This window comes from Raphanus sativus, chromosome 7 (genome assembly GCF_000801105.2).
Source record: "Raphanus sativus cultivar WK10039 chromosome 7, ASM80110v3, whole genome shotgun sequence".
In the NCBI taxonomy this organism is placed as follows: domain Eukaryota; kingdom Viridiplantae; phylum Streptophyta; class Magnoliopsida; order Brassicales; family Brassicaceae; genus Raphanus; species Raphanus sativus.
The window spans coordinates 24,695,500-24,708,375 of NC_079517.1; the positions used below are offsets into that span (position 1 = coordinate 24,695,500).

The following is a 12,876-nucleotide window of genomic DNA, read 5'->3' on the forward strand; positions in this document are numbered from 1 at the left end:
CCACAAAAAGGCGTTGTTTGATATGGTCCTCAGAAATTACAATGAATTAATTCAAAAATCTCTTTTGCATTTTGAAAGCTAACAGAAAACTTTGTCGAGTTTGTTTAGCTCGAAAACAAATATCACAAGACCAGTATTGCGTGCAGAAGATGAATGTGAGATAATACCGATGGTCCGGGAAGATGGATTCCCAAGACGACAATGCCATAATAATGAATCTTCTAAAACAGTTGTCTGGAGTGACCCATTGACTATATCCTTCGAAATCGGTACAATCCCTCTCCCTCTCTTTCACCCGCTCCAATCAGCATCCTCGAGGTACAGTCTGGTAAAACCATCAATTTATCAGTAACTTGCCCAACTAAAAAATTTTCTATAATGAGTTGTCCAAACGAGATGAGATAATGTGAATCCCGCCACATAGTGTTGGGGCAAAATTGGCTACGACAGAATCGATGTCTGAAAGCTCCCGAGAAACTCTTCTAAAAAGAAAATAAAAATACGAAAAACTAAACCATCATATTTTAAAGAGTATTACACGACAAACTCCTCGAATAAATGATTCCCGAGCATCAAAACAACCAAACCAGCATCGTCTGACCCGTCTGACCCGCCATCAGGTGAGATGAATGAACCACATCAAACTCTCCCAATGGCGAGTTGGAACCAACCAATGGTGAGTTGGAGGAACCTCATTTAACTCGCCATTTGGTAAGTTGGACAAACCACATCCAACTCGCCCAGTGACGATTTGGATCTAACAATCCAACTTGCCATTAGGCGAGTGAATGAAACACATCCCACTCGCCATTGAGCGATTTGGATGCACCACATCCAACTCGCCCAGTGGCGAGTTGGATCAGTCCCGACCAGCTTCTCCTTCGAAACTCGACTACACTATCCCTGTCTCTTCTCGATTGGATTTACCGTTGAAGTTTTACGGTAAAATCCGCAAAGAGTCTTTTTCGTAAAAGTTCAAATTAATCGTATAAAATTTGTAACGGCTAAGGTGCTGTTCGTTAGCTCAGTCGACTGATCCATCTGGGTGAAGGTGAGTATCGATGTTCGTATAGTCTATTTATCTGGTACATCCAGATGGATCACCTGGGTGAGTTTCGAAAACTCAGCTGATTTTTTTTTAAAAGCTGGCTGAGTCTTCACCATGCATCCAGCTGCAGCTGATTCAGTCAAATAAGGTTAATGACAAAAATGACCCTGCTACACATAACCCTAAAGCTGGCTCCCTCATCTCACGTTCTTTCTCCTATGCCGCCAAGATCTCTCTCTCTCTCCCTCTCTCTCTCTCTCTCTCTCTCTCTCTCTCTCTCTCTCTCCTCTCTTCTCTCCTCTCTCTTCTCTCTTCTCTCTCCCTCTCTCTCTTCTCTCTCTCCTCTCTCTCCCTCTCTTCTCTCCCCTCTCTCTCTCTCTCTCTCTCCTCTCTTCTCTCTCTCCCTCTCTCTCCTCTCTCTTCTCTCTCTCTCTCTCTCTCTCTCTCTCTTCTCTCCCGTCTCTCTCTCTCTCTCCTCTCCCTCCCTCTCTCTCTTCTCTCTCCCTCTCTCTCTCTCCTCTCTCTCTCTCTCTTCTCTCTCTCTCCCTTCTTCTCTCTCTCCCTCTTCTCTCTCTCTCTCTCTCTCCCTCTCTCTCTCTCCTCTCTCTCTATCTCTCTCCCTCTCTCCCTCCCTCTCTCTCTCTTCTCTCTCTCTCTCTCTCTCTCTCCTCTCTCTCTCTCTCTTTCTCTCTCTTCTCTCTCTCTCTCCCTCTCTCTCTCCCTCTCCCTCCCCCTCTCTCTCTCTCTCTCTCTCTCTCTCTCTCTCTCTCTCTCTCTCTCTCTCTCTCTCTCTCTCTCTCTCTTCTCTCTCTCTCTCTCTCTCTCTCTCTCTCTCTCTCTCTTCTCTCTCTCTCTCTCTCTCTCTCTCTCTCTCTCTCTCTTCTCTCTCTCTCTCTCTCTCTCTCTCTCTCTCCTCTCTCTCTCTTCTCTCTCTCCTCTCTCTCCTCTCTCTCTCTCTCTCTCTCTCTTCTCTCTCTCTCTCTCTCTCTCTCTCTCTCTTCTCTCTCTCTCTCTCTCTTCTCTCTCTCTCTCTCTCTCTCTCTCTCTCTCTCTCTCTCTCTCTCTTCTCTCTCTCTCTCTCTCTCTCTCTCTCTCTCTCTCTCTCTCTCTCTCTCTCTCTCTCTCTCCTCTCTCTCTCTCTCTCTCTCTCTCTCTCTCTCTCTCTCTCTCTCTCTCTCTCTCTCTCTCTCTCTCTCTCTCTCTCTCTGTCTCTCTCTCTCAGCGTTCTTGCGATTTCAAAATAATTAATATAATAATGTAATTTAAACTTGTTTTATGTGTATTCCCAAGCATCAAAACAACGAAACCAGCATCTTCCGACCCACCATCAGGCGAGATGGATGAATCACATCCAACTCTCCCAATGGCGAGTAGGATCAGTCCCGACCAGCTTCTCCTTTGAACCTCAACTACACTGTCCCCTGTTGATAGAACCAAAATCGAGCACCGTCCTTTTTGGTTCACGGACACGGTCCAAGGTGGCAACCTTGTCGACCAGCTAGACCTAGCCGAGGTTTTCTCATCAGATTATGCCAATTCCCTTATCATCTATGCAATCTTGGATGAGCTGAATACTCAAGTGAGCTGGACTGACACTATCATGGACGAGCTGAGCAAGTTGGTTCAATCTCCCGAACTGGTTCGACCATCAAACCACCCGAGAAGGAACACAGACATACGTTCATTGTTCGAAGCATATCTTCTAAACCATGATGTTTCTTCGCGTAAAACCACTTGGAGAATGTGCTCAACTCAATTACGGAGCTCCTCGACGAAGAATCAGATCAAACGGAGTTCAGATGTGGAAGTTATGCAATTTACAAATCAGGTGATCTTCAGTTCTCGCGAATTCGGGTTATGTGGATCGTCCGGCGTGCATCCTAATCATTCCCACCATGGACCAGCACGACCAGCATGAACCTGGACATTTTTCTGAATCTGGACTAGTCAACATCAGAATCCACACTTTGACTAATCTTTCTTTTTTTTCCACACTTTGACTAGATCTAGTCAAATTTCGATTTTCTATGCAATGTTTTTCCGCACTTTCTTTATTTCTTTCTTTGACTCAAAGTAGTATAAATATGTAAACACTTTGATCATTTTAATCACATTGATTTTCCTTTCTTTTGAGATTTTCTCTCTTTGTTCTTGGTTGAACATTTCTTAGTTTCTTGGTGAGGTTATCTCCAAGTCTCGATCCTTCTTTTGTTGGACCGGTGCGTCACATCCGGCAACGATCGAAGTCTGGTAGTATCATTGGGCCTTTCCGCATCCCATTGTGTCAACATTCATCCCACCAGTTCTCTATCCTTCCGGATCAGAGTCCATATCTCCCCTTACCGGACGAGTGCCTTTCCTTGGGTCTATCATTTGGTATCAGAGCCACTCTTCCGGTAACTCTATTTCTATCTATTTTTCTCATCTCTCCATTACTTCTAAACACTTCTTCATCTATCTATCTTGAACCCGGGCCCCTCATTACCCCCATAAAAAAAATAAGATCTAAGTTTATGCAGTAAAAAAAAAAAAAGAAAAGATTATAAAAAAAAAAAAGTTTCAAAGTTTGTTTGTTTGTGGTGTGGTGGTGGAAGAGAAAGCCTGCTGGCCGAAGAGAAATCCGGCCTTTGAGGTGGTTAAGGCGGGTTCCCCTTTAAATCTCTTATCTTTCTATCTTAAACACTTTGATCTTGCTTGGATTTGCCCATTGGGATTCTTGATCTGTTCTCTTAGAACCTTGAGAAGAAACTTGTGTGATCACCATAAAGTCTGAGAGAAAACACTTGAGTGGGTGAGATTAAACACTTGAGAGAGTGAGGAATTTTATCTACTAACTTTTGTGTTGAGATTTTCAGGTTAAAATGTTTGGTCTTCACCGGAGAAGTAGCAAGGAGAAGCCCCCACGCCATTCTGTCTCTCAAACTCCATCTAAATATCCTTTGAATAATTTTGATGAGTTTGTGAGTGTGCAGGAAAAGCCAAACCAAAGATGTAGAGAGCATTCTAGACCATCTAGAGATGTGGCTGATCCAAAGAGGCGATTGCTCCAGTTTGATGTCCAAGAGTTTTGTAATAACTTTGAGAAGGGAATGATGAAAGCCCTCAAGGACATCAACCAGGTCCATAAGAAGAGCACATCCACACGTGCACATGTAGCTGAGCCATCATTGTTCATCAGTGAAAAACCTAAAGGTAAATCTGAAACCCATGTTGAAGAGTTTAAAGATTTTTCAGATTCTTTGCCTATCTTTGATGAACCTAATGAAGAGCCAATTGAAAGCTTGTTTTCTTGTGAGAAAAATTGTGATCTTCCTTCTATTGAACCTGAGTTTATTCTTGATAATGAGCAGACTATTGTAGAACTAACCGTTTTGCAACCAGAGCATCCGAGTAGTCTTATTTTGTCTCCACAGGTTTTTGAGGAAGAGCCACTGGACTATCCACATCAAGGGCCACGTCTTGACTCTAGAGAACTCTTGGATGATGATCTAGGCCCCATCTTTGATGAGGGAGACGATCTTGATCCCATCCTTGATGAAGAAACCACAAGCACCACCTCCATCGCCATGGAGAGCCATCTTTGTTTTGATCCCGGCCCTTTGTCTCCTACCCCTTTGTCTCCTGATCTTCAAAAGCACTGTGAGAAATCTGATCTAATTAATTTTCTTCCTGATATGTTTGTGAAGATCAGTTATCATGATGTAACTCGTTTTGGTCTTGAAAAGATTAAAGAATTTTGTGTTTCGAAATCTGTTTTTGAAAACATGTTTAATTCTTTTAAATTTTTTAAACCTGATGACCTTCTTGATCAACAATGTTTTCAAAATGTCAATGGCATCAAATCTGGAATTATTTTGAGCTTTGATCAGTTCTTGAAACATAACAAAGGTTTTCATTCTCTTGAAAAGTCATTTGATCATAATTTGCAACAAACCGATTTATGTGCTAGAAAATCTTTTGATTCGTTTGTTTTCAAAGGAAAAGACTTTGATCTGAGTTTTTCTAAACATGCACTGATCACTGATAATTTATTGATTCGTTTGTGATCAAAGGAAAAGACTTTGATCTGATTCGTGTATGCTTTTGTCTCTAGAATGCTCATACGCAAATTTGAAATAAAGATCTACTGTTTTCTAAATTCGTTTTTTATCTTTTCGTATTTTTTGCATTTATTTGGTCATTTGTCGTTGGTTCTAGCTGAGAATCTGGGACCTCAAGGAAAATTAAGGTTTCCTAGCTTTACTTAATTTACGGAAATCGATGGTGCGAATTTTTGTTCCCACACATAGTACACATTCTCAATGTGTAGCTTCGGTGTAAGTTAGACGGTTCCTTGTTTAGAAGCCATTGCCTCAGAATCTGCAGGTAAGAGTACTGGTATATGTGTAATGTCGTGTTTATTCTCCATTGTGTCAAGACGGCCAGTCATATGGTGTGTAGCCTGTATCTAGGATCCATACACATTCAGTATTTCTACCCTTTAGATGCTCATTGATTGTTCATTTGTTTATTAAATTTTGAAAAATGTTCCATTGTTCATCAGTGATTCCACTTAGACCTTGTCGATCTGCATCAGTAATAGTTACGTTAGCTTGGACCTTTGCGGCGTTTGTTTTAGCAACAGTCCCCGTATTAGCCTTTGGCATAATGCCTTTTACTAGTTCAACTTGTTTTGTTGTTGTTGATCGGTTAGGAACCCTGGGTTTTTGACTTCCTTCCCACCAGTCGGGATAGCCAATAACCGTGAAACAACCTGAACCTCATGTCCTGTTCGGCCACAGACAGTGCATTGTCGAGTATGATCTTTGTTGACTGGACAAGATGAGTTTGATTTTGTAGATTGTTGTCGACCTTGAGAAGCAAACCCCATTATAGAATTTTCTGGAGTTATGGAAGATCGGATGATTTCATTTTGTGAGACTGTTTGATAAACGCTATCAAGATCAGGAAGAGGTGAGATGGCGAAAATCTGAGAGCGTATTTTTCCATGTGTAGCATTGTCCAATCCTCATAGGAAATCATGAACTCGTAGCATGTCTGTTTCTTGGTCCTTTGCTGAGTTCAAGTCATCTTCGCACTTGCCACAGCTACATTGCTTTGAGTTCATACAATCAGTGATCCCGTCCCATAAACGGCTGAAGTACTCATCAATTGGAGACCCGCTTTGTTTGCAATTTGCTAACGCGTTCTGTAGTTGTTGAAGTTGTGCTCCGCTTTTGACTGAGTTTTTGATTATGTCCCATAATTTTTTTGCAATCTCCTGAGATTAGATAGATGATCTGATCTTTGGTTCAATAGTTTGTTTTATCCACCCGACGATGAGATGATTGTTTGCTGTCCAATCTTCAAGGTGAGGTGAATCGGCTACCGGTTTTAAGAGACTGCCAAGAAAGCCATAATTATTCCGTGAACTAATTATCATAAGAAAGTTTATGGTCCAATCACCGTAATTCAATCCATTGAGAAGTGATTGAGAGATAACAACTTAGGGATTGTCATTCGATGATAAACCGTATGGTGAAATCGTCTTATATTTGAGTTCGCTTGTTGCAGGGGTAATCGACATTGTTGATGATGAGAGGATGATTGATGTTTTCGATGGATGGTCTGTATTTCAAAGATCACGAAAAGCAGACGATGAAGAAAGATGTGTTGTACTGCGATTTTGGAACGAAATGATGATGATGAATGAATTTTTTATGTAGTTTTGTTTGGTATTTATACCAAGAGAGTATTTGGAAAATATGAAAACTTAGAACCAAAGCTGTCTAGGAAAACAATATAAAACCTTATCTAAATCATATTAGTATGATTTCCTAGACCTTGTAAAAATCATCAATACTATTAAAGTTGAACCATGACCAGTTAATAAAGGTTATGTCCAACTATTTATTCTCTTAATTTAAAAATCATATATTATTCTCTTTATATAAAGATATACATATTAATCGTAGGCAACTGTATAACCGTAACCCACTAACCCTATATTTCTTTTTTTTCTGTAAACTAACCCACTAACCCTACGTTAAAGGAACATATGTTAGATATATCAGAGCAAAAAATTATAATAGGTTAAACTTTACCATTAATTCACGTACTATATCAATATCAATACTGTTAAAAAACAAACTATATCAGACATTGTGGACATTATGAGATTTCGTATTATGTATTTTTTACAGAGGAATTAACTTTCATAGATTATAATTAGAACTGCAATATTATAAGTAGACAACTATTTGTTTTGTGAGAATTTTGAAAATGAGGTCTAAATAACAAAAGTCACTAGAACAGGTTTTGATTAATATTTTAAGTTCTAAAATTACAATCTGAAATATTCAATACAAAAAATAAATAAATTTGGATATATAAACAAAATATTAAAAAAAAAATTTGCCAAAGTTTTTATTAATAACAAGAGAAATAATAAGAAAGAATTATCTTATTTAAATTTTCTAACTTTAAACATAAACTAAAATTAAGAGAAATCACTTAATAAATGTATTATTCTACTTTGATACAAATATAGTAATACAAATTGTTTGATCCTTCTTAAAGATTTAAGATTTATTTAAAAGAACCTAGGTTATTGAGTAAAAAAATATCATATTAAATTTATACTAACTGTACAGGTGAAAATTAGCAGATCAAAAACTAAACATTGTGAACAATGAAAATTATATTTAATAGGATAAAAATTTGATTATATATGATAACATAAAATATATTCTCACCTTCTATTATAGATATAAAATAAAAAACTAAACCTTAAAGACAATAACTCTATAAATATTTACATAAAATAATATTATGCTTTTTGAGGGTCAAAACTCTCACCTAAAATCTTAATACATCTAATAGACAAACTAAAATAGTTCATGAAAACATTAATCAATACTGTTAAAATAGGATCATGACCTATTGATATAGGTAGGGTCCAACTATTTTAATATTATTGATTAAATCTTTTTATAATCATTTTAGAAAAAAATTGTATAAAAAACAAAAATATGGTTAGAAAATACAAATATAATTTTTTTTTTAAAAGAATTATAAAGTTCAGAATAAATATATGAAATAGTTTAGGGGTGGGCGTTCGGGTATCCATTCGGGTTCGGTTTGGATCTATTCGGATTTTGGATTTTCGGGGACAAAGATTTCAGCCCCATTCAGGCATTTATAAATTTTGATTCGGGTTCGGTTCGGATCCTTGCGGATTTGGTTCAGGTTCGGATAACCAATTCAAACTATTTTAAAAATTTTAAAATTCATTATATACTTTAAACTTCACAAAATCTATAAATAAAATAATAGATTACATATAAGTTTGAATAGCATGTGTTAAAATACCAAACTTAACATATAAATTGGTTTGATTTGAATATTTGGATAGAGAATCAATAAATATTTTAAATATTTTTGGTGTTGTAAGTATATTTTAACTATTTAGACATGTACTTTTAACTATTTGTATATATTTTCAAGTATTTTGGATAATTTAAAAGTATCATATATATTTGGATGCTTTTTAATATACATTAAATCTAAAAATAGTTAATATATATAGGTATATTAATTTATTTCGGATACATTCGGGAACCCGAAATATTTCGGTTCTGATTGGGTTCGGTTTCGATTTTTTAAATACCAAAAATTTAAACCCGTTCAAATATTTAATCAATTTCGATTCGAGTTTGGTAGTATCTTTTTGGATCGGATTCAGTTCGGTTCTTCGGGTTCGGTTTATTGGCTATGGCACACATGTATAATATTGCAACATCTCCAATTCAATACAATTTTCAAAAAAAACTTACTAATATTTCTTTTAAAAAACAAATTATGCAAAAATAGTTATTAACTTAAAAAAAAATATTATTCCAAAGAAAAACACAAATATAGTTACCGAAAAATACAAAATTAATTTTCTTACAAAAAAATATTTAACAAAAAGTATACCCTCTAGTACTCCAATAAAAACGCATTCACGTTTCCAGCTAAGTCTGGTTAGTTGATTTGCTGAGATAACTAATTTTAAGGTTTGGTTCTAGAAAACTAAAACAAGATGTTGATGATGTATCTGGTGAAAATGATGAGCTTGATGGGACAATGCCGTGTCAGAGTTTCCAACCAGATATTCTATATTTAAAAAACACGCATTTGGGTTTGGTGGGTGGGGCCGTAGGTTAAAAGAAAAATTGGAAGGACAAAAGAAATGAAACCTTAAGAGTTGGTTGGTAAAACGTTTGAAACAGAGAGCAAGAATCAAGATTTGACCAAAAGCATTCAATGGAGAGAGTGAATCAAACGTTCTTCTTATCTCATGGCTCTCCTACATTGAGCATTGACGATAGCTTGGAAGCGAGACAGTTCTTCAAGTCATGGAAGGACAAAGTTTTGCCACAGAAACCCAAATCGATCCTGATCATCTCCGCACATTGGGACACAAAAGTTCCAACCGTCAACACCGTTCTCCGCAATTCCACAATCCACGACTTCTATGGCTTCCCTGATCCCATGTACAAGGTCGCTCTCTCTCTCTCTCTTCCTTTTTTTTTTCTTACAAGAAACCTAACTTTTGTCTCACCCAGATTCTAGATATTATTCAGTGGCAGATCAACACATCAATTTTCAACCTTTGTGGTCAATTTTAACAAAATTTTTCAATCTATGTGGTCAGTTTAAATCAAAAGTTCCAATCTATATGGTCGGTTTGTATCTTAAAGTTTCAACCTACGTGGTCAATTATATCAAAAGTTTCAATCTCTGTGGTTACTTGCATCAAAAGTTTCAAGTTTTATCATAAAGGGTCACTTTTTGAAATTTACAGCTGAAATATGAAGCACCAGGAGCTATTGAATTAGGGAAGAGAGTAAAAGAACTGTTAATGGGAGAAGGAGGAATGACACGTGTTGATGAAGATAAGAACAGAGGACTTGATCATGGAGCTTGGGTTCCTCTTATGTTGATGTATCCAGGGGCGGATATACCTATTTGCCAACTCTCTGTTCAGTCATCTCAAAATGGGGCTTACCATTACAACATGGGCAAAGCATTGGCTCCATTGAAAGACGAAGGTGTTCTCATCATTGGATCAGGAAGTGCTACTCACAACTTGAGGAAGCTTGACTTTAATATTGCTAATGGCTCAGCTGTTCCTTGGGCTTTGGCTTTTGATCACTGGCTCAGAGATTCTCTCCTTCAAGGAAGGTATAATAAATTAATAATCTTTTTTTCCTGGTTAATGTTAGAAAGAATGATTGTGTTATGTTTTGCTCCAGATATGGAGATGTAAATGATTGGGAAGAGAAAGCTCCAAATGCGAAAATGGCGCATCCATGGCCTGAGCATTTTTACCCGCTACACGTTGCATTGGGTGCAGCAGGAGGTGATGCAAAGGCAGAGCAAATTCACACCAGTTGGCAGCTTGGTACTCTGTCTTATTCTTCTTATAGCTTCACTACTCCCCTTTGAAAACATTTTCATGACTATCTCCTTCACTTGTCGTGTGTGTCTACTTTTAATGTAAACCGGTCTATTTCATCTATCTTCAATAACTCAGATCCTTGTATGCAAATAAAAAAAATCATCTTTGTGATATGCAATGACGAGAAGAAAACTAATTTGTAAATGGTTTCTTTATACCTTATTGGATTGCGTTTGATATATGAAAATGGATGAAATGTTAGAGCACATCCATTGCTTAGAACTTTAAAGGAGTTCTCAAATAAAACAGTATTAATATCTTAATATAATTCAGACATGTATCTAAGTTTAAATATATAAAAAAGATAACAATCATAATAGTGTTTTTATGATTTTTTCACAAAGTTCTCATATAAAACATTTTGTCAACTCTTTTTCTTCTTTTTTGATTATCTTTTTTTTTTTTTTATTAATAAGAATTTCATGTGAGAACTTGGAAGTGCTTTTATGTATGAGTGGAGAATTTTGGTTATATGTCACTACAGAGAAGCAGATCTGTGTAACACTTTATCTTAATCTAGGCACAGACAAGTCTCCTGTGTGTGTTAGGTTAAAAAAGTAATTTGGAATTCTCAAGATCTCAAGTATATAATCTGGGAAAACTAATCTCAATACAGAAAACACAAAAGAACGAATAAAGATTAGGCTATATAACCAAACACAGTCACAATTTCACTGAGTTGGATTAGATAGTTGTTGACTTAAGCTTAAACATTAAGCTAACTTAGTGTGCAAGTAATAAAGACCTAATCCTAATGTGTTGAGGTTTTGTTTGTGTTATAGGATTAGGACTTATCTATAAGCTATATATATGATGATGTCGATGAGGAGTCAAGGTGTGACTTTCATATAGCTTTTGTGTGCTTGATACTTTGTGTTTGAGTGATTGAATAAGAGAAGGAATTCTTATTATTTTGCTTGAGTCTTTACATTAGTTTGCTTGTGATTCTATATTTGGTATCAGAGCCATTACAAGAATCTCTCAAAGCTTGCTAATACATAACTATGGCGGAAGTAAAAGAGGAATCCACCTCTAACAAGGAGACAGGACAAACCTCCGTGAAGTTTCCGATGTTGACTACAACTAACTACACGGTTTGGTGCATGAAGATGAAGATTGCGTTGAAGGTAAGTGAAGTCTGGGAAACAATTGATCCAGGGATCAAAGACCAGAAGAAAAACAATATGGCAATAGCTTATCTCTTCCAGTCTATACCAGAAGCACTTGTCCTGCAAGTTGGAGATTTGGAAACAGCTAAAGGAGTATGGGATGCAATAAAAGCTCGACATCTAGGTGCTGAGAGGGTTAAAGAAGCAAGATTATGCACCCTTATGTCTGAGTTTGATAAGTTAAAGATGAAAGATGGAGATACTATTGATGCCTTCGTTGGAAAGTTATCTGAGATTTCATCTAAAGCTTCTGCACTAGGAGAAATAATTGAGGAACCGAAGATTGTTAAAAAATTCCTTAAGTCTCTACCTAGGAAAAGATATATTCAGATAGTGGCCTCCATTGAACAGATGCTAGACCTAAAAACTACAACGTTTGAGGATATTGTGGGAAGATTGAAAGTATACGAAGAAAGAATTAGCGAGGAAGATGATGAAGCAAACGACGACCAGACTAAACTCATGTATGCTGATACTCCGCATGAGAACTATGGTGGATACACCAATAACGGACGTGGACGTGGAGGGAACAGTAGAGGATCATGGAGAGGAAGAGGTCGTGGTCGTCAAAGTGCGTTTCAATCTCAAAGAGAAGCTTACCGACATCGAGCAAGTGGAGATATCTCTCATATCACTTGTTTCTGGTGTGATAAACTTGGTCACTATGCATCTGACTGTCCAGATAAGCAACTTAAGCTTCAAGAAACGACTGAGAAGAAGGACGAAGATACTCAAGAAGCAGATGAACTGATGATGAACGAAGTGGTGTATCTTAATGAGAACAAAGTGAACCCAACAACCTTTGAAGCTGACTCTGATGAGATGAATGTGTGGTATCTAGACAACGGCGCCAGTAATCACATGAGTGGAACTCGTGTATTCTTCTGTGACCTTGATGAAACCATCACTGGTATGGTCCGGTTTGGAGATGACTCTCGAATTGACATAAAAGGAAGAGGCTCGATTAGGTTTATATTCAAAAGTGGTGTGAAGAAAGTGCTGAATAATGTGTACTATATTCCGGGTTTGAAAAGCAATATAGTGAGCTTGGGGCAAGCTACTGAGGTTGGATGTGAAGTACAGATGAAAGCTGAGACGTTGACTCTGTTTGATCGCAACGGTGACGTGATGGTGAAGACAATTCGATCCAAGAACAGACTATACAAAGTCGTGTT

The 12,876-nt window shown here is 37.3% G+C and overlaps 1 protein-coding gene across 1 annotated transcript; it reads left to right on the forward strand.

Moving 5' to 3' along the window:
- The first annotated feature begins 9,219 nt into the window (after positions 1–9,219).
- Positions 9,220–10,711, forward strand: LOC108814336 (extradiol ring-cleavage dioxygenase). The gene is made up of 3 exons (XM_018586887.2): positions 9,220–9,571; positions 9,876–10,255; positions 10,327–10,711. The coding sequence occupies exons 1-3, from the start codon at positions 9,335–9,337 to the stop codon at positions 10,517–10,519; spliced, it is 810 nt and encodes a 269-aa protein (XP_018442389.1). The 5' UTR covers positions 9,220–9,334; the 3' UTR covers positions 10,520–10,711.
- The last annotated feature ends 2,165 nt before the right edge of the window (positions 10,712–12,876 follow it).

Bases quoted from the DNA above. Each gene is read 5' to 3' on its own strand.
- LOC108814336 (XM_018586887.2), top strand. From the start codon at position 9,335: ATGGAGAGAGTGAATCAAACGTTCTTCTTATCTCATGGCTCTCCTACA. The intron at 9,572-9,875 runs GTCGCTCTCTCT...TGAAATTTACAG, and splicing joins TCCCTGATCCCATGTACAAG to CTGAAATATGAAGCACCAGG. The intron at 10,256-10,326 runs GTATAATAAATT...GTTTTGCTCCAG, and splicing joins GATTCTCTCCTTCAAGGAAG to ATATGGAGATGTAAATGATT.